Raw genomic sequence first — 21,657 nt, 5'->3', positions numbered from 1 at the left:
TGAGAAAAAGGGAAATGTGGAGATGCTGTCCACAGTTATTTATTTCAAAGAATAGCTCTTGCATCTGGACATTGAGAACAAAAAGTGCTTAAGACAGAAATAATAGCTGAGGTCATTCAATTGCATGGAAGCAAAAGACTGGAACTGCCGTGCCTTGTTTCACTACCACTGACCCTTGCATTTTATTGTGTGGAAATGTCAGGGAAAGTGTGTAGAAAGAATTTTGCGGTTACAATAACTTTGTAATTTTTTCCCTTTTTTGTGATGTTTTTCCCTTTTATATATTTGCTGTATACTTCACTGAGTACTTTGAGATTTTTTCTTTCCACATAACCTACGTAACCTGACTTGAGGTTTTGGGGGGAGTTACTCCAGACTTTTCATTAAGCAACAACTTCTTTGAGATTTGTCAAACCAGCATGCAATGCTATAGTCGATTGAAAAGAACAAAAAAGCATTGCTAAATCAAAGCAGAACATTACATATGTAATACTGACAAAAGAGGGGGTCTGTACTCATCTATCATACAAATACATTTATATTTTGGTAATGTACCTGAAAATTATTGGGCCAAGATTTACTGCCATTTCTGCTACTGACAGCTTTCCCCAAAAATTGAGACTACAAAGGAGAGAAGAGCAGGGGCAGTTAATCAGGTTGAACTCTTTGGAGTCTGCTATACTTGTAGTCAAAGGCCTAATTTGTCATTCTCAGCATGAGAGCGACAATGCTTCCATTAAGCGTTAACAAGAGGCTAATCGAGGCACTTGGGGACTAAATAAGGCTATCATTTTAACACAATCATTTCAGCATACAGTGTGTTAGTTCACTTGGGCTTTCCATTGATTAATGCTATAGTTTAGTTCTTCCTCAAATTAAAAAATTGATAGGTTTAAATGAATGAAGTCCTTTAGGCCTCAAACCTTGTCATTAGCATAAGTAGAAAGGACATACTGTTGACAATACGGTTCACATGTTGCATGTCAGTGAACAGTTGGCAGCCCTAGGCTCAAATTATTGGAGAAATCATGTTATAAATTATACAGTATACTTGGAAGGTTTGTTAGAGCTTAAAGCGACTCTGTACCCACAATCTGACCCCCCAAACCACTTGTACCTTTGGATAGCTGCTTTTAATCCAAGATCTGTCCTGCGGTCCGTTCGGCAGGTGATGCAGTTATTGTCCTAAAGAAATACCTAATAATGAAGAGGGTGGGGAGGAGGGATGGAGGGGTGTGTGTGTGTGTGTGGGGGGGGGGGGGCAGATTGTGGGTACAGAGTCACTTTAATATTAGGAATATTATATAAATGCATGTGCATGGTGAGGAAAAATTCACTGAGAGTCAACAGTAGCAGTACAAAAACAACAACTATGGTCATAGATACCTTAAACATTTAACCTTATCTGCCAGCAGTATGTTATGGGAAAATACATTTAGTAAAATCTGTAATTTATGAAATTAAATCACTATGCATTCCCTGCCTCACTATGCAGTCCAGCGTGAGATCATACTTAGGCCTTATTCACACATTCTGTGAATATATGGTCTGTGTATGGAAGATGTGCTATGGGCCAGATTCATGGACCTCCAGGCATCATGTATTATTATGAAACAAGGAGCTCAAAATCATTTTAAATCTTGACAGTACTGAACAGTTGCACGCCGTCCATGTATACGGACCTTGTGTGGAACATGTAAATAAGGTTTTAGTGACTGACATATTTCCATATTTTAATGTTTCCATATTTGGATGCCATTTTAAATTTGGAAATGCCAAAAATGGCCTACTTCTGTCTGTAACCTACTGAGGTGCCCTACTTCTGTATGTAACCTCTTTTTAGGATTATTAGCACTAATATACCATCAGGAAAGAGACAGCTGGTTTAAATAAAAACAAACACTGTTTATCTACTTATTTTTAAATATGTGACTTTTTACCAAAGCCCTCCAAAAATTATCCCTATTTTTTAAGTAGTTTCAAGAGTCACCTTTTGCGGCCAGGGTAGGCTTCCCGGCAGACGCAGTGTAGTGTGGGACATTCTAGACAACGCAGGAGCCGTGTGGCTGTGTAATTACAGTATTGCAAAGATTTAAACATCTTCCCCACTCCCAGCATAATTTCGATACATGATGACGAGTGGTGAGTTGTTCTCTATCATTGCTTACCCGCCTGTGCTTCTGTGTTTCACAAAAACGTGTAAATAAACCCTATGGCACAGCATCACTTCTGCTGTTAATTACTCTGCAAACGGCCATCAGCAAAGACAAAGGCATTGTTTGTTTTCTCTCCCTATCGCCTATCTGCCGGTGTGTGTGCAGCTCTGTACCTAGTACGGACCCGGACAGATTCCCTTTAAGGCAGCCATACATGTTCAATAACTGTCTGTGACAATAATGGTGGCAAGAGCCTTGAACAATATGTTTGTTACTATGCAGAAATACACTGTTATAAACAGACACCAGCAGTATTACAAACTTTAAAGGGGTTTTCTGGGCAAAATAAACTGATGAACTATCCACAGGATACATTTAGATTTTTTTTAAATATACTTTTCTTCTTTTATAGAAGAAATCGTGTATTACCCATAGGGTTTACATCAGCCAAATCATTGATCAGTCATGTGACCACTAGGACCATTAGTGGCAGTAGCAATCATTGGCAAAATCATAAACAGTAAAAAGCATTTTTTTCCATTCTCAGTTTCCGGCATTTTCCTGCCGCTTCAATCCTGTCCCATAAATTAGCAATGGTGCAGAAATAAAGAAGCAATTATATATTACACAATCAGACAAACTTCATGCCAAAGCTTCCTTCACAGGATCTTTTTAAAGGGGGTTATCCAGCGCTACAAAAACATGGCCACTTTCTTCCAGAGACAGCCCCACTTTTGTCTCCAGCTTGGGCGGGGTTTTTGCTGCTCCGTTCCATTAAAGCAAATGGAACGTAATTGCAAACTGCACCTTAACTGGAGACAAGAGTCGTGTTGTTTCTGAAAGAAAGTGGCCATGTTTTTGTAGCACTGGATAACCCCTTTAAGTGTGACATGGATATGGAGAAGTGGTATTAGATGCGGTCCAGTCTTGTGTGGCGATTTATTCCAGCATGTGTGGATTAGTAAAGTACAAGTAATCATACAGTTGTCTTCATTTTGTGTCTTTCAGGTGTTTCTCCAGATTATAGGGGTAATTGCTGTAGCTATTGCGGTTATTCCATGGATTTTAATTCCATTGCTTCCTCTTGTGATCACTTTCTATTTCTTAAGGAGGTATTTCCTAGAAACATCCCGAGATATCAAGCGGCTTGAGTCAACAAGTAAGTATTGTATGAATTATTTTAACAAATCAGCTAAGACCCATCAACATTGATTAAAAGTGTATTATCTCCACATGCTGGCCTCTGTTGTGAGTGATGAAAATGAAATGATTAGGGCCATTTACTGTATCAGCATTTTACATATGTTGGGGCATCCTTATATGTGAATGTAAGAACACAGCATGTTTCTAGCCTCAGATGCTCTGCTTTACTTCCGTAATGAAGCCCCACAGGGTATAAGACACTACTTTAATGTAATAAAATAAGTGCTTCTGACAATATCAGAAGTACGAAATTTGTACATGGTGTTCTGTGAGCTGAATCACCTCAGTGGGAGAAAAACAGACTACAATGCTTTAGAAGAGCACACTTCTTGTGGTTGCATTTTTCATTCATGCTTTGACCTTGACTGCATAATGGCCCCTTCTTTATGCAATAACAAACATAGTAACCAGGTTGAATTAAAGAGATATTGTGATGTTCTATGGTAAACCCAGCTTCTAGTAGGATATTGCAGAAGCAGGTGGGTCTTATGGGTGGTGTATACATAGAGGAGGCCCAAAGGCACTTATGAAATCAGGATGTCATTCGTGCTGCTGATAAATGCCACCACATCCCTCTTTACTTTTTCTCTTTGCCTTTATTTACTGGATAATTTTATTCACCCGTTTTGTCCTTGTTTCTTTGCTGATGTTGCTCTGGATATAAGAACCTGTGTATGTTCTTAGATCTCAATGGATGAGGAATGGCGTAAAATTGGGCTGAGCTACCTACCTACAAGATCCTCATAACCTGGCTGCATGGACGACCTCTGACACATGAAGCATTTGTATAACTTTAGTTAGGGCCCTATTCCACGGACCCAATCAACAGTGTAAGCTTGTTTACTGGGCCTCTACCGGCCCCTATCGTTTAGCGAGGGCTGCAGGGACATCGTTACCGATGTCCTTGCAGCCCTTGCAGCATACATTACCTAGCAGGGCTTCTCCTACGCTCCGTCTTTCTCCCTGGGTCCCGCGGCGCAGCATCAACTCCGGAGCAGCCTGACTGAGCTGTCAGACCACTCAGCCAATCACTGGCCGTGGCGGTCCCGGCCTGTGATTGGCTGAGCAGTCTGACAGCTCAGCCAATCACTGGCCGCGGTGGTCCTGGCCTGTGATTGGCTGAGCAGTCTGACAGCTCAGTCAGGCCCAACCGAAGCTGATGCTGCGCCGCGGGACCCGGGGAGGAAGACAGAGCGGAGGAGAAGCCCTGCTAGGTAATGTATGCTGCTTCTCAAATCGCTGGTCGCCCACCGCGTATCGCTATTCCACGAAGCGATGTGCGGTAGGTGACTGATGATTTTAGGTTTGGGCCTAAATAAACGATCAGCCGATGACACGATCATCACCAATATATCACCAATGTCTTTGGTCAATAAGACCTTTCTGCCTGTATGACCACCTTTTTAAAGGCTGTTCTCCCATCCTAAACTTGTTTTATTTGTTAGATAATGCTCCCGAATGGCCAGAGTACTACACTATTAAACTAACAAAGCTGTGTTAGTTTGGTTATATAGTGCTCAGTCTGTGAGATTAGCACAGTACACTTGCATGGGTTTGTATCTTTTAACCCTTAAAGGGATTATCTAGGATTAGAAAACAAAGCTGCTTTCTCCAGAAAACAGTGCCACACCTGTCCTTAGGTTATATGTGGTATTGCAGCACAGCTCCGTTCACTTCAGCAGAACTGGGCTGTAATACCACACACAAACTGAGGATAACAGTGGTGTTGTGTTTGGAAGAAAGCAGCCATGTTCCTCTTATCAAGGTCAATCACTTTAATGGACTAAATGTAATTAATGAATTAGTAAAAAATGTAATTGCTGTAAGCAGCAAGTGACCTGTTCATGCATATGCACAGCTTAGCAGACATTGCCCAAATATATACAGCTTTGCTCAGAAGTTTACATACCCCAGAACAATTTTTGCTTTCTTGTTCTTTTTTTCAAAGATTTTGAATGATAACACAAAAACTTTTCTACTCATGGTTAGTGGTTGGGTGAAGCCATTTATTGTCAAACTACTGTGTTTTCTCTTTTTAAATCATATTGACAACCAAAAACCAACAAATGACCCAAAGTTTACATACCTTAGTTCTTAATACCGTGTATTGCCCTCTCCAACCTCAATGACAGCTTCACGTCTTTTGTGGTAGTTGTGGATGAGGCTGTTTTCTCAGTTGATAAAGGTGCCCATTCTTGACAAAACCTCCAGTTCCTTTAAAGAGGATGTACCACCCGGTACATCCTCTTTAACCTGAACCCACGGATCGATTGGCGCCGACACGGGGAAGCCGGTGCCGCGGTCCCTTTTTTGGACTGCCGCCCGGTTCCCGTGCACTGGAGGTCGGCCGGGCTGCCCCCAGTGGGAGGGAATTCCCTCCCCTGTATGACGCTGCTCGCTTAGAATGAATGGAGCCGCGTGATACAGGGGAGGGAATCCCTGCCCACTGGGGGCGGCCCGGCCGACCTCCAGTGCTTCAGCACCGGCCGGTACCACTGGATCGAACGATGTCGTGCACGGGAACCGGACGGCGGTCCGAAAAACGGACCGCGGCACCGGCGCTGATCGATCCATGGGTTCAGGTTAAAGAGGATGTACCGGGTGGTACATCATCTTTAAATTCCTGGACTGTCTTGCATGAACTGTGTGCTTGAGATCTCCCAAGAGTGGCTTAACGATATTGAAGTCAAGAGACTGAGATGGCCACTCCAGAACCTTCACTTTGTTCTGATGTATATCGAATTGATAATGCCAGTCAGTGTTCAAACTAGACAAACGGAAAATCAGGGGCTCTGTAAAAACCAAACCACAGTTGGGTAGGCCAACAAAAATTTCAACCACAACTGCCAGGAAAATTGTTCGGGATGTTCGGCAGCTTTACCATCTGAGAAAATAAAGAGCCTCATCCACAACTACCACAAATGACTTCAAGCTGTCATTGATGTTAGAGGGGGCAATACCCAGTATTAAGAACTTGGGTATGTAAACTTTGATCAGGGTCATTTGGATGTTCTTGTTTGTCATTATAATTTAAAAAAGAGAAAACTCAGTAGTTTGACAATAAGTGGCTTCACCCAACCGCTAACCATTAGTTGAAAAAAAGTATGTGTTCTCATTCATATTCTCAGAAAAAAGGGTCAAGAAAACAACAATTTTGCGGTGGTATGTAAACTTTTGAGCATAACTGTAGCTATTTCCTGTGTTCCTGCCCACTATGCCCTGCAAATCTACTTTTTTTAACTCCTGCACTGTATGCCAACTCAGCTCAACTTTGCATTGGGGTGGTCCTTGTGGCCAAACTATTCAGTCTTGTGGCTGTACTGCACTCAGTGGCGTAGCTAAAGGGGTCGCAGCGGTCGCCATGGCGACCGGGCCCCTACGCTAGGGGGGCCCGCACGGCCCCCCTTGCCACTTGTCTCTGAGCATCGCTTTGATGTTCCGCCTGCACAGTGAGCGGGCGGAACATTAAAGCGATCAGAATACAGGAGCAGGACCTGTCAGCGTCCTCCTCCTGTATTCCCTCCCATAGGCTGCCGGCACTTCATACCAGCAGCCTATGGGAGGCCGGGACGTGACCTCTCCGGCAGGCGTGATCATGTGACGTCATCACGCCTGACGGAAGTCCCGTCCCTGCGGCTCGCAAGATGGAGCCCGAAGAGGAGGAAGAGCTGCTGCCTGCAGCCACACAGCGGATTAGGTGAGTATGATGTTTGTTTTTTTAGGGGCAGAGCAGGGGGCATTATTAGTTCATGGGGGCACATCTGTGGGCATTATTAGTATATGGGGGCACCTCTGGGGGCATTATTAGTTCATGGGGGCACCTCTGGGGGCATTATTAGTTCATGGGGGCATTATTAGTATATGGGGGCACCTCTGGGGGCATTATTAGTTCATGGGGGCACCTCTGGGGGCATTATTAGTTCATGGGGGCACCTCTGGGGGCATTATTAGCTCATGGGGGCACCTCTGGGGGCATTATTAGCTCATGGGGGCACAGCAGGGAATCCTACATACAGGGGGCACAGCAGGGGATCCTACATACAGGGGGCACAGCAGGGGATCCTATATACAGGGGGCATCCCACACAGCGCAGTTACTTTGGGAGCCTACAGGAGGGAAAAAGGGAAGGAAGTTGCTAGAAATGTGCGGAGCCTAAATTGTTTGTCTCGCAGGTTCTAAAAAGATTAAACGTATCTGGAAGAAATCATCATGGAGGACTGGGACGGATGGAGAGGAAAAGGGAAAGTGACGCCTCAGATCAAAAAAGACGTCACCTGTGAGTCACTGTATGACACTTTTCTTATTTTGTAGAACATCATTTAGTAGGGGCGCCCCGAGGTGACAGCTACTGCATTATCTGTACTCAGAGATATCACTGTGTTATCTGTGGTGTTACATAGGACTGCAGGTGACATCTACATTATCTGTACTCAGAGATATCACTGTGTTATCTGTGCTGTTACATAGGACTGCAGGTGACTACTACATTATCTGTACTCAGAGGGATATCACTGTGTTATCTGTGGTGTTACATAGGACTGCAGGTGACATCTACTACATGATCTGTACTCAGAGATATCATTGTGTTATCTGTGCTGTTACATAGGACTGCAGGTTAAATCTACTACATTATCTGTACTCAGAGATACCACTGTGTTATGTGGTGTTACATAGGACTGCAGATGACTACTACATTATCTGTACTCAGAGGGATATCACTGTTATCTGTGGTGTTACATAGGACTGCAGGTGATATCAGGTGACTTCTCCAGGTTGCAGAAGTTCAAACTTCATCGTGCCCTGCTGACAGTTTATTATGGGAGTTGCAGTTTTGCAGCATGTGGCTCTTCAGGTTGCAGCACTACAACCCCCATTGTTTTCAACTGGCAGTTTATGATGAGAGTTGTAGTTTTTCAGCTGGAGATTCAAAGATTGGTATACAATGATTAGACAATGACACAGTACAGTCCATTAATTATAGGGGGCAGTAGTGCAGTACATGAGGTGGAGGCAGTGACAGGGCATTAGAACATGGCGGCACATTAGAGTAATTGGATATAACGTTAGATATGACTTTGCCTGATCGGGTGAGATGGGGGGGCCCCAAGCTAACATTTTGCACCAGGACCCATCAGCCTTTAGCTACGCCCCTGACTGCACTGTAATCCTGCCTCTCACCTGCTTCTGTTTGACAAAACCAAATTACTGAGCCATAGATCACTCACAGAGAAGAATGATTACAGCACTATACAGCCCCAGGACTGTGACTAGGATTAGAAATTAATAAAAGTAGGTTTGCAGGGCAAAGCAGACAGGGACACAGGCAATAGATTTATGTTTGGGTAATGTGTGCTTAGTGGTATTAGCAATGTTAGTAGGTTACTAGCAATATTTTTTCCGATTTGGTCTCCTTTTAAGCAAGCATGTGGAAGTACTCCATGAAGACAGTTCTACAGGGAATGCCAATATTCATAAATAATTCTATTATTCTATAGGTCTATATTCTTGTCATCCAGGGTTTCCGTAGAATGCCATGTTTCTATTCTACTACAATTCCTTACTCTGACCTTTTCTTTTTTATTCCAATGATTTATTAGGAATATCCACTTATCTTCCACTTCATGTTATTCATGTTATTTCAATGTGTGTGTTGGTGGTCGATTGGTGATGCACTCTACTCATAACACTTTTATGAGTTATTCAGACAGCAATGTTTTGTCTTTTTATAAGTGGAATGATTGACATGTCTTCTGTTGTCTAGATCATGTTAGGTGACATTTATTTTCTATGAGAGAGTGACCACTCAACAAAAGGAAATAAAAAAAATATGAAAGCAAGAGAGCGGGAGCTACTATAGCTTGAAAGCGCTTTATAATGCCTCCATTGTAAAACTGTCTTACCTGCTGACAGGCACAACCAGTTGCTGTCACTTTATATTCCATTAATAAGCAGCCATTGTAGTCTCAGTGTATGAGTGAGGTGGACTGAGACCATCTCAGATGATGCTGCTCTCAATTTCATTCTATAGTTTCTGCAAACAGGCACTGGTATGTTTTGTAGATGTGCTGTAAGCTTTGTGCTTTTTTTTTTTTTTTTTACCAGTAAATGAGGACCACTTTTGTGGATATTGTTAAAAATAAATGGCATCACTTGCATAAATTCATAAATAACTTTTTCATTAAATATTGACAAACTGTGGTGTGAGATGCCTTTAATTTCTTAACTTTCTTTGTGTGAAAAACAAGTCCTCCTTTTAGAATGCCATTCATTTTGTTTCCATATAAACCTGGTTACAACATTTTACTTTTTTAAAAAAAAAATGGATTGATAATAAGGTGTGTTTTGGGGTGCCAAGGGATGTATGATTGGCAATTTTTTTTTTAACGCTTGTACTGACTGTGTTCTAGGTGTTCTGAAGAGTAGAGCATAACTTTGTTGGTAACTTCTGTAATGCAGTGTGTCCTAATCTGTATCTCCTTTTAGGTCCATTCAAGAAATAATCCTAAATAAATTTCTTTTCCAGCTCGAAGTCCAGTGTTCTCCCACTTGTCATCTTCCCTCCAGGGACTTTGGACAATACGGGCATTTAAAGCAGAGGAACGCTTTCAACATTTATTTGATGCACACCAAGATCTTCATTCTGGTTTGTGTAACTGTTTTTTGGTAAATACATATAGTATAAAAACCCATAATAGACAAAATTATACAAACTATTTCTAGCAGATTCATTAAATTCATTCAATGCCCTGTGTGGGCTTCACAGTTGGGGTATATCACAATTGACGTCGGAAACAACAATTACTATTTAAATCAGGCGTGGGCAACCTTTTCCATGTCGAGGGCCAGTCGGACATTCATAAAATAATTCAAGGGGCGCATATTGTGAGCAGCAGTTAGTAGCGTGGGTTTGCAGCACCCAGGGCAAGGCAAAGTATTGTTCCCCTCGTGCCCCTGCTATTGTAGTTAACCCCCAGTGATGTCCCTTGTAGTCTAGTTAACCCCCAAGTCATTCCCCTTGTAGTCTAGTTAACCCCCTAGTGATGCCTCTGGTAGCCTAGTTAACCCCCCCAGTCATGTCCCTGGTAGCCTAGTTAACCCCCCAGTCATGTTCCTGGTAGCCTAGTCAACCCCCCAGTTCTGTCCCTGGTAGCCTAGTCAACCCCCCCCCCCCCCAGTTCTGTCCCTGGTAGCCTAATTAACCTCCCCCAGTCATGTCCCTGGTAGCCTCGTCAACCCCCCCCCCCCAGTTCTGTCAATGGTAGCCTAATTTACCCCCCCCCAGTCATGTCCCTGGTAGCCTAATTACACCCCCCCCCCCCCTTCATGTCCCTGGTAGCCTAGCTAACCCCCCCCAGTCATGTCCTTGGTAGCCAAGTTAACCCCCAGTGCCTGTCCCAAATGAAAAAAATAAACATCCCACTCACCTTTCCTGCGCTCCCACGCTGCCCAGGTCCTCTTCTCTCCCCTCTAGCCTGTGCCCGTCTTCTGCAGGCGGCACGCGATGAACTGACATCACCGCGCATGGTCCGCAGGAGGAGGAAGACGTGCACCGCTCTGGTGGGGAAAGAGCCGGGACTCACAGCATCGGTCATTGTCATTCAGAGCGCTAATCATCTTCTTGATTAATGTCCTTTTGATAATCCTGTTAGAATACAAATAATGGAAGTGTTGGTTTCTTCAAACACTTGGTGTACCAGGCTGAGGCCCCTGCCAGTGGCGCCAAACACCAGTTTAAACATGCCGCAGTTGCTACAGATGTCCTGAGTGATGTCACTCTACTTGATTTGAATCCTCGTTTGGAAAAAAGCAAAGGTGCCTGTGTGTATTAAAACGGGTAGGAGCCTTTTTTTCCAAGTGAGGATCTGTAGTCAAGTAGAGTGACGTCACTCAAGACTTCTGTAGCAAGTACATTAAGTTTAAACCAGTGTTTGGCACCAGCCTGGTACACAGAGCGTATGAAGAAACCAACACTTCCATTATTTGGATTCTGACCACAGGATTATCAGAAAGTCATTAATCAAGAAGATCAGCGCTCTGAATGACAATGACAGACTGACCTAGAATGATGATCTCCAGTGGCAACTGGTAATTTTTATACTAGAAATTTATGTTTTAGATGACCGGAGGAAGCGATAGTCTTACAGAAGCATAGTCAACCTCCTCTTTTTATAGAAACCGTACCGATCGCCAACATTAGGCCTGTTAGTCTCTCTATTGTCACATCGCAGCCAATACACCATATCAGTTGATTCGCCACTACTGCATACTGTACTAACTACACATAATGGGACCACCCTGTAGAATCTAACAGGCCTAATGTTGCCAACCAGTACTGTCCTTTTGATAGTCCTGTTGTCAGAATACAAATAATGTAAGTGTTGGTTTCTTCATACGCTCTGTGTACCAGGCTCGTGCCAAACACTGGTTTAAATGTAATGTACTTGCTACACAAGTCCTGGTGACGTCACTCTACTTGACTACGGATACTCACCTGGAAAAAAAAGGCTCCTACTCGTTTTAATACACACAGGCACCTTTGCCTTTTTTTCCAAACGAGGATTCAAATCAAGTAGAGTGACATCACTCAGGACATCTGTAGCAACTGCGGTATGTTTAAACCGGTGTCTGGCGCTACCGGCAGGGGCCTCCGCTTGGTACACAGAGTGTTTGAAGAAACCAACACTTCCATTATTTGTATTCTGACAACAGGATTATCAAAAGAACATTAACCCCTTAGTGACCGCCGATACGGCTTTTTACGGCGGTCACTAAGGGTCCTTATTCTGCTGCCATCAGCTTTTTACGGTGATGGCAGAGAATAAGGCTGCGGGGCCGGGACGGAGGGGAGGGGTTGGGGCAGTGTGTGGGGTCCGTCCCGCCCCCCCCCTAACCGACGATCGCCGCTATTAACGTTATAGCGGCGTCCGTCGGCAAAGGGGATTACCAATGCCGCCGCCGCCTTTTATCTCCCCCCGCCGTGAATCTACGGTGGGGGGAGATGAAATAAGTGTCCCCCAGACCTCAGATCAGCCCCCCTAGTAGGGCGATCAATAATCCCCCTCTCCCAGCGGCCATCAGATTCAAGATGGCCGCCGCCATCGCTGTGAACAGACTAATGTCTGTTCACAGCGATGGAAAAGTTAAAATGAATGAAAACCCCATGCTTTCCGCCACCGGAGGTAGCGGAGAGCATGGGGCATACTATATACCGCTGATCGCTTGTGCCACGTGCATCCCGGCACTTTTTATCTCCTGTCACCATGAATGATTGGTGACAGGGAATAAAAAGTGATGTCGCCCCCCACCCCCCCTGTCACCCCCATCCCCCAGTCACCCCCCCCACCCCCCACCCCTTATACGTTACCTGATCCTGGAGCTCCTTCCTCTTCGGCGTCCTTGCTGCTTGTGAAGTGCGCATGCGCTTCACAACCGGCCAGCTCTGAAAATTTAAAGTGACAGAGACCAATTTGGTCTCTGTCACTGAACTATGATTACTGTGATAGAAAATATCACAGTAATCATAGTAATACAGTGAAAATGAATGTATAAAGTACAAAAAGTGACAAACATACAAAAAAATAAAACACACACTTTTTAATATAGTAATAATTGCAGTTTACTCCCAAATTACCCCTAACCCCCCCCCAGATTACCCTTAACCTGGGGGACGTTGCCCATAACAACCGCAAGTTGCCCGTAACCACCACACGTTGCCCGTAACCACTGCACGTTGCCCGTAACCACTGCACGTTGCCCGTAACCACTGCACGTTGCCCGTAACCACCGCACGTTGCACGTAACCACCGCACGTTGCCCGTAACCACCGCACGTTGCCCGTAACCACCGCACGTTGCCCGTAACCACCGCACGTTGCCCGTAACCACCGCACATTGCCCATAACCACCCCAAATTGCCAGTGACCCCCTCCAGATTGCCCGTAACCACCCCAAATTACATGTACCCACCCCAGATTACCTATAAGCACTTCAGTTTATCAGTAACAATCCCAGATTGTCTGTAACCCTTCCAGGTTGCACATAACCCCCCCAGGTTTCCCATAATCACGCCAGATTACATGTAACCCCCCAGATTGCACGTAACCACCGCACGTTGCCTCTGACCACGCCACGATGCCTCTGACCACGCCACGATGCCTCTGACCACGCCACGATGCCTCTGACCACGCCACGATGCCTCTGACCACGCCACGATGCCTCTGACCACCGCACGTCGCCTCTGACCACCGCACGTCGCCTCTGACCACCGCACGTCGCCTCTGACCACCAGACGTCACCTCTGACCACGCCACGGCGCCTCTGACCACCCCAAATTGCCAATGACCCCCTCCAGATTGCGGTGCCCATCCCAGATTACAGGTACCCACCCCAGATCTTCAGTTTATCCGTAACCACCCCACGTTGCCCCTAACCACCCCAGATTGTCTGTAAGCTCTGCAGGTTGCCCGTAACCACCCCACGTTGCCTGTATCCACCCCAGATTGTCTGTAAGCACTGCAGGTTGCCCGTAACCACCCCCAATGCCCGTAACCACCCCAGATTGTCTGTAAGCACTGCAGGTTGCCCGTAACCAGCCCACGTTGCCCGTAACCAGCCCACGTTGCCCGTAACCAGCCCACGTTGCCCGTAACCAGCCCACGTTGCCCGTAACCAGCCCACGTTGCCCGTAACCAGCCCACGTTGCCTGTAACCACCCCACGTTGCCTGTAACCAACCCACGTTTCCTGTAACAACAGCAGGTTGCCCGTGACCACGCCACGTCGCCTCTGACCACGCCACGTCGCCTCTGACCACCGCAGGTTGCCTCTGACCACCGCACGTTGCCTCTGACCACCCCAAATTGCCAATGACCCCCTCCAGATTGCGGTAACCATGCCAGATTACAGGTACCCACCCGAGATTACTTATAAGCACTTCAGTTTATTCGTAACCACCCCACGTTGCCTGTAACCACCCCAGATTGTCTGTAAGCACTGCAGGTTGCCCGTAACCACCACACGTTGCCCATAACCACCACACGTTGCCCGTAACCACCCCACGTTGCCTGTAACCACCCCAGATTGTCTGTAAGCACTGCAGGTTGCCCGTAACCACCACACATTGCCCATAACCACCACACGTTGCGCATAACCACCCCACGTTGCCTGTAACCACCCCAGGTTGCCGTAACCACAGCAGGTTGCCCGTGACCACCCCATGTTGTCCGTAACCACCCCAGATTACCTGTAATCTAATTTTTTTTATTTTATTTTAGTAACTGCGCTATTCTAATAACCATTACTAGCTGCGGTTTTGTTCCAGTAAATTGGCGCTCCTTCCCTTCTGAGCCCTGCTGTGTGCCCATACAGTGGTTTATGCCCACATATGGGGTACCGTTTTACTCAGAAGAACCTGCGTTACAGATTTTGGGGTACGTTTTCTCTCCTGTTCCTCGTCAAATTGAGAAATTTCAAACTAAACCAACATATTATTGGAAAAATTAGAGTTTTTCATTTTTACTGGCCAATTTTGAATACTTTCCTCTAATACCTGTGGGGTAAAAATGGTTACCACACCCAAAGATGAATTCTTTGAGAGGTGCACTTTCCAAAATGGGGTGACTTTTGGGGGGAATCGTTTCTGCTGACACTACAGGGGCTCTGCAAACGCACGTGGCGCTCAGAAACTTCTTCAGAAAAATCTGCACTGAAAATGCTAATTGGCGCTCCTTCCCTTCTGAGCCCGGCTGTGTGCCCATAGAGTGGTCTATGCCCACATATGGGGTATCGTTTTACTCAGGAGAACCTGCGTTACATATATTGGGGTGACATTTCTCTCCTGTTCCTCGTGAAATTGAGAAATTTCAAACTAAAGGAACATATTATTGGAAAAATTCTAGTTTTTCATTTTTACTGTCTACTTTTGAATAGTTTCCTCTAATACCTGTGGGGTCAAAATGCTCACCAAACCCAAAAATGAATTCTTTGAGGGGTGTACTTTGCAAAATGGAGTGAATTATTGGGAGATTTTACTCTGCGGACACTACAGGGGCACTGCAAACGCACCTGGCGCTCAGAAACTTCTGCAGCAATCTTCATTGAAAAAACTAATTGGCGCTCCTTCCCTTCTGAGCCCTCCTGTGTGCACATACAGTGGTTTACGCCCACATATGGGGTACCATTTTACTCAGGAGAACCTGCGTTACAAATTTTGGGGTACTTTTTTTCTCTTGTTCCTCGTGAAATTGAGAAATTTCAAACTAAACGAACATATTATTGTAAGAATTCAAGTTTTTCATTTTTATCTTCTTCTTTTGAATACTTTCCTGTAATACCTGTGGGGTCAAAATGGTCACCACACAACAAGATGAATTCTTTGAGGGGTGCACTTTCCAAAATGGGGTGACTTATGGGGGGTTTCTTCTCTGCTGACACTACAGGGGCACTGCAAATGCACCTGGCGCTCAGAAACTTCTTCAGCAAAATCTGCATTGGAAAAGCTAATTGGCGCTCCTTCCCTTCTGAGCCCCGCTGTGTGCCCATACAGTGGTTTACGCCCACATATGGGGTACCATGTACTCAGGAGAACCTGTGTTACAAATTTTGGGGTGCATTTTCTCTCATGTTCCTTTTGAAAATGAGAAACTTTAATCTAAACGTATATATTATTGGAATGCTCATTATACCCCTAGATTAATTCTTTAAGGTGTGTAGTTTCCAAAATGGGGTCACTTATGGGGGTTTTCAGGATACCAGACTTCTAAATTCATTTAATAAAAGAACTGGTCCCTAAAAAAATCAGTTTTGGAAACTTTCATGAAAATGTGATAATTTGCTGATAAATTTCTAAGCCCCATAACACCCTAAAAAAGTAAAATATGTTTACCAAATTATGCCAGAATAAAGAGGACATATTGGTAATGTGACTTAGTAACTAATTTATGTGCTACGACGTTCTTTTTTTAAAAACAGAGAATTTCAAAGTTCATAAAATGCTAATTTTTTAAATTTTTCATGATATTTTGATGTCTTTCACAAAAAACACACAAAGTAGTGACCAAATTTTGCCACTAACATAAAGTGCCATATGTGCCGAAAAAACAATCTCAGAATCGCTAGCATACGTTAAAGCATCACTGAGCTATAAGAGCATAAAGTGAGACAGGTCAGATTTTGAAAAATTAGCCTGGTCATTAAAGGACAAGTGCCATAAAAAAATTTTTTCCCAGTAATTGAAGCACATTACAAAGTTATATAACTGTGTAATATGCTTCAATCACCTATCTGCCTCCCTTCCCTGTCTTTTCCCCCCTCCACCCCCCACCAGGAAGTGTCCAACTCACACAGACCTGATTACTGTCGTCACCGTCACCAAGCTCTTCTCTCAGCTCCTACTCCTGTTACACCAGCCTCCCCCTCCTTGTCAGGTGACTCTGCTTGCTCAGCTTATCTTCTCTAGTGACATGACTCCTTCACTGAGTCCACGGCAGCAGGAGAGAGGGTATAAGGGGAGGGGGGAGCTGCCTATGTGCTGGAGTCAGTCTGAGGGAAGATAAGCAAGTGAGATGTGACAAGTGATGGCTTGCAGTTGTTCAGCCAATGGGAGCTGAGCAAGCTGTCACATGACAAGGCAGGGGAGGGGGAGGCTGGTGTAACAGGAGAAGGAGCTGAGAGAAGAGCTTGGTGACGGTGACGACAGTAATCAGCTCTGTGTGAGTCAGGACACTTCCTGGTGGGGGGTGGAGGGGGGAAAAGACAGGGAAGGGAGGAAGATAGGTGATTGAAGCATATTACACAGTTATATAACTTCAATTACTGGGAAAAAGTTTTTCATGGCACTTGTCCTTTAAGGCCCAAACTAGCTGCAGCACGAAGGGGTTAATCAAGAAGATCAGTGCTCTGAATGACAATGACAGACTTACCTAGAAAGAATCTCTGACAGCAGCAGGTAATTCTTATATTTCCCAATTATTCTGTAGATGACCATTGGAAGTGTTAGTATCACAAAAAAATGATAGTCTCTCTAATGCCACATACCTTGGGTTCTTGACACGTTTCCTCTATATCCATGTTTATCAAGAGACCTATACAAGCAGGGGAATAAAGAACATGGCTATATAGGAGACCAACGACATTGATGATAATACAACAAAATCAATCTCTGTATAGTCACAAAGACTACTCATAAGTCTGTTTGGTCATTTATTAACTACCCCTTGTGGTTAGCTATATATACCTGATATACTCTTCATACGTTATGGATAAACTAAGTAAGATTTTTTTTCATTCGTACCATCATAGACACCATATATTATCCCCTATTAGTCATGCCAGTAAGGCGGAGGAGATTTTACAGTTACAAGCCAGTGGCACCATAAAACTCTGTTGCTGTAAAACTTTAGGTAGGCTCCTAAACCTTGTCTGCATTGCTTGCAAGAATCAAATTAGATTTAAAAAGAATTTCTTTGGTGTCGGGGACAGCTGTAGAGAGAGAAACGCAGACACACAGATCAGTGTATTATGGAGTCTCTCTCTGAGACGCTCCGGAATGCTCAGTTTATTTGTAAAATCATTTTCCTAGGGCAGTCCAGGCTCATTCTTTGGATGGACAGCGGAATCTGCCATTCATTGGTGGTGTGTGTGCACTAAGTAAGCTGCAGGCTCCCTAGACTACATAATGCCAGCTGTAGGGTAGGAAACTAAAAACACCGACATCGCCTAGACAACTTATTTTACTCCTACATGGAGCGTCATCGGGTGCAGGCAAAATCCATTGGGGGAGGGGATATTTTCTAAAACATTTTTACTTTTAACATTTTTTAAGTCCATCATTAGATTGCATACACTGATCATTGCTATGCTATAGCATAACATTGATCAGTGTTATCTGCGAGCTTCTCATAGAGCATGTCTGTAGCAGGGTCCTCTGCTGCCACGATCGCTGCGTTTAAGGGGTTAACGACAGGCTTCACCACAATCAGTGCAGCCTGTCATTAATGGTGAGGGCCCGCTGCTGATGGCAGCAGCCCCCACCTGCAATGAAGTGCGCTCGGCTCCTAAGTGCACTTCATAGCTCCATAGAGAATAAGGATGTACCGGTATGCCCAGGGTCATCTGGGCACAGGCGGCCAGGGTGTACTGGTACATTCTTAGTCGTCTAGGGGTTAAGGAATACTTGTACATTTAAAAATGTTTTAAATAACACATCAGTGTAAACCTAGTTTTGTTCATAACAAAACCAGTTTAAAGTCTTGTCCATACATGTTTGAGAACATAAAGGAAAGAATGAGGGAGACATTTATTAACTGGTGCATAGGGCATTTTCCGGCGCAGAGAGCCCACTTTTGAATAGATTTGTTCACAAACGCTTAATTTGCAAATAATTTATTAACAAATAGGCTCTGTTCGCCACTTGCGCCTGAGGACCAGGGAGGGGGCGCAACGGGAGATGCAACAGCGCGCAAAGGGGGTGCGGCCTCTGTGTTTGCCGCATTTATCATTTTTAAGGTGGCAAAATGTCAGTGAACCCCACGCCAGCTCTAAGTTCTTTGTTCACATGGACAGGCTCAGTGCGCGTGAGACAAATCCTCAGAGCTCCAGCGCTGGTGGTGGTGGTGGTGGTGTGTGTGTGTGTGTGTGTGTGTGTGTGTGTGTGTGTGTGTGTGTGTGTGTGTGTGTGTGTGTGGTGGTGGTGGGGGGGGGGGGGGGGTTGGGTTAAAAAAAAGCCAGACTTAATAAATGTCCCCCTGAGATTTCTCCTTGTCAAATCCATTCCTGGCTCTGGCATCAAAAATTTGTCGGATAATGTGTCAGATATCTGTCTTGGTAATTCTGGTCTCATTACACAGCCCTCACTGACACCTATTGTTTTAATTATGTTAACAGAGAAATGCAACAAATGTGTTAAATTCTTTTATTTTATAATTTTTGTCCTTAAAATGGAATACTCTGGTTTTGCTATGGCATACACATCTATCATTAAAGGAGAAGTCCGGCGAAAATTTTTATTAAAGTATTGTATTGCCCCCAAAAGTTATACAAATTACCAATATACACTTATTACGGGAAATGCTTATAAAGTGTTTTTTTTTCCTGCACTTACTACTGCATCAAGGCTTCACTTCCTGGATAACATGGTGATGTCACGACCTGACTCCCAGGGCTGTGCGGGCTGTGGCTGCTGGAGAGGATGATGGCAGAGGGATGCTCAGTGTCCCTCCAGGGCCCTGTGTCCCTCAGTGTCCCCCTGCCATCCTCCTCTCCAGCAGCCACAGCCCGCACAGCCCTGGGAGTCAGGTCGTGACATCACCATGTTATCCAGGAAGTGAAGCCTTGATGTAGTAGTAAGTGCAGGGAAAAAAGCACTTTATAAGCATCTCCCATAATAAGTGTATATTGATGATTTGTATAACTTTTGGGGGGCAATGCAATACTTTAATAAAAATTTTCACTGGACTTCTTTAATAATTGAAGACACTGAAAACCTCTAGTTTGTTATGAATAAAGAGTTTTTTTCTCCTCTCTTGTTGTTGTGGTGTGTTTTACATTTTATCATACTCCTCTCTTTTCCAATAGAGGCCTGGTTTTTGTTCCTAACAACATCCCGTTGGCTTGCAGTGCGCCTGGATGCCATATGCGCACTGTTTGTAATAGCCATTGCTTTTGGGTCCTTAATCCTCTCAAAAAGTAAGTATTGTGTACCGCCTGTATGACATTTGTCTATGAAAGTGAGTTGTTATTGGAAAAGGGAGACAGAATGGAATTAGTCAAACGCCACATTCTGTACAAGCTGTTTGTCATACAAGTCATCCTAATGTGGATGAATGGTTAATGCCACATTTAATTTCTATAGCTCATATACTTTCTACCAGGAGAGCTTGTTGATATGAAAATGGTTTTGTGTAATGTCAGAAATCAGGACAGCCAAACCTTTAACCTGTATAATATATCTAATTCCTGAAGAACTAAATTGTGGATGCTCCATAAGGGTGCGTTCACACGTACAGGATCCGCAGCAGATTTGATGGTACATGTTTGATGTTGAGCATGCTCATTCTCATTGTAAAAAAAAATAAATAAAAAAAAATTGATGCTGTGTTCAGTTATTTAGATCAAATCTGCAGAGTATCTGCTGCAGACCACACCATCAAATCCGCTGTGTAAAGCTACCCTTAGGGTGCGTTCTCACGTACAGCATCTGCAGCAGATCTGATGACGCAGAGTTGCAGTTGCAGAGTTGAAGTTGCAGAGTTGAAGCACATCTGCAGCATCAAATCTGCGCCATCAAATCTGCTGCAGATCCTGTATGTGTGAACGCACGCTATTTGTGAAATAACGGCCATTGTTTGCGCAATTACGGATGGTTTTATGAAATAAAGCCGTGTTTTTTACGTAGTGTGAACCCGGCCTTAGGCTGGGTTCACATGCAAGTGATTCTCAGCGGGTTTCACGCAGAGTAAAGGCAAAGTTGCAGAGTAAAGGCAAATCTGCAGCTTCAAATCTGCTGCAGATCCTGTACGTGTGAACACACCCTAAACTGCCTGTAAAAGGCCCAAACGCAGATGTGAACAGAGACTTAATCAGAATCATAATGAAAAGTTATACATCTTTAAAGGAGCTGTTCACCTTTTTTATTTTCAAATAGTGCAAGAAAGTGCCAGAGATTTGTAACTTACTTCTATTAAAGCTATTATCAGCTGCTGTATGTCCTGCAGAAAGTGGTGTATTCTTTCCAGTCTGACAGTGCTCTCTGCTGCCACCTGTCTGTGACAGGAACTGTCCAGAGCAGTTGCAAATCCCTATAGAAAACCTCTCCCGCTTTTCATACTGGAAAGAATACACCACTTTCTGCAGGACATACAGCAGCTCTTAAAGGGGTAGTGCGGCGCTATACAATTCACAAAATAACACACGTTACAAAGTTATACAACTTTGTAATGTATGTTATGTATGTGAATGGCCCCCTTCCCCGTGTTCCCCCCCCCCCACACACACACACACCCACCCACGCTAGACCCGGAAGTGTGATGCCCTATACTCACCTGATCCGTGTCAACCCCCATCCGCCATCTTGGGACAATGTCATCTTCGGGCGGCCAGCCAAACCGCTATATCCGTCCCTCATGCCGGCCCCCCTCTGTGCTCAGCCACGCGGCAGAGGGGGGCTGGCACAAGGGACGGATGGAGTGGTTCGGCTGTCCGCCCGAAGATGACATCATTGTCCCAAGATGGCGGACGGGGGTCGACCCGGATCAGGTGAGTATAGTGCATCACACTTCCGGGTCTGGCATAGGTGGGGGTAAA

The 21,657-nt window shown here is 44.6% G+C and overlaps 1 protein-coding gene across 1 annotated transcript in view; it reads left to right on the top strand.

Moving 5' to 3' along the window:
- ABCC4 (ATP binding cassette subfamily C member 4 (PEL blood group)) overlaps positions 1 to 21,657 on the top strand; it is a 226,765-nt gene that overhangs the window by 128,594 nt on the left and 76,514 nt on the right. The window contains exons 21-23 of the mRNA XM_069970675.1: positions 3,165 to 3,315; positions 9,883 to 10,002; positions 19,930 to 20,040. Coding sequence (XP_069826776.1) covers positions 3,165 to 3,315; positions 9,883 to 10,002; positions 19,930 to 20,040 — 382 coding nt within the window. The remainder of the gene's footprint in view (positions 1 to 3,164; positions 3,316 to 9,882; positions 10,003 to 19,929; positions 20,041 to 21,657) is intronic.

This window comes from Dendropsophus ebraccatus, chromosome 5 (assembly GCF_027789765.1).
Source record: "Dendropsophus ebraccatus isolate aDenEbr1 chromosome 5, aDenEbr1.pat, whole genome shotgun sequence".
Taxonomy (NCBI): domain Eukaryota; kingdom Metazoa; phylum Chordata; class Amphibia; order Anura; family Hylidae; genus Dendropsophus; species Dendropsophus ebraccatus.
Note: the sequence above shows the minus strand (reverse complement) of the source record. Positions and strands in the feature narration are given on the sequence as shown.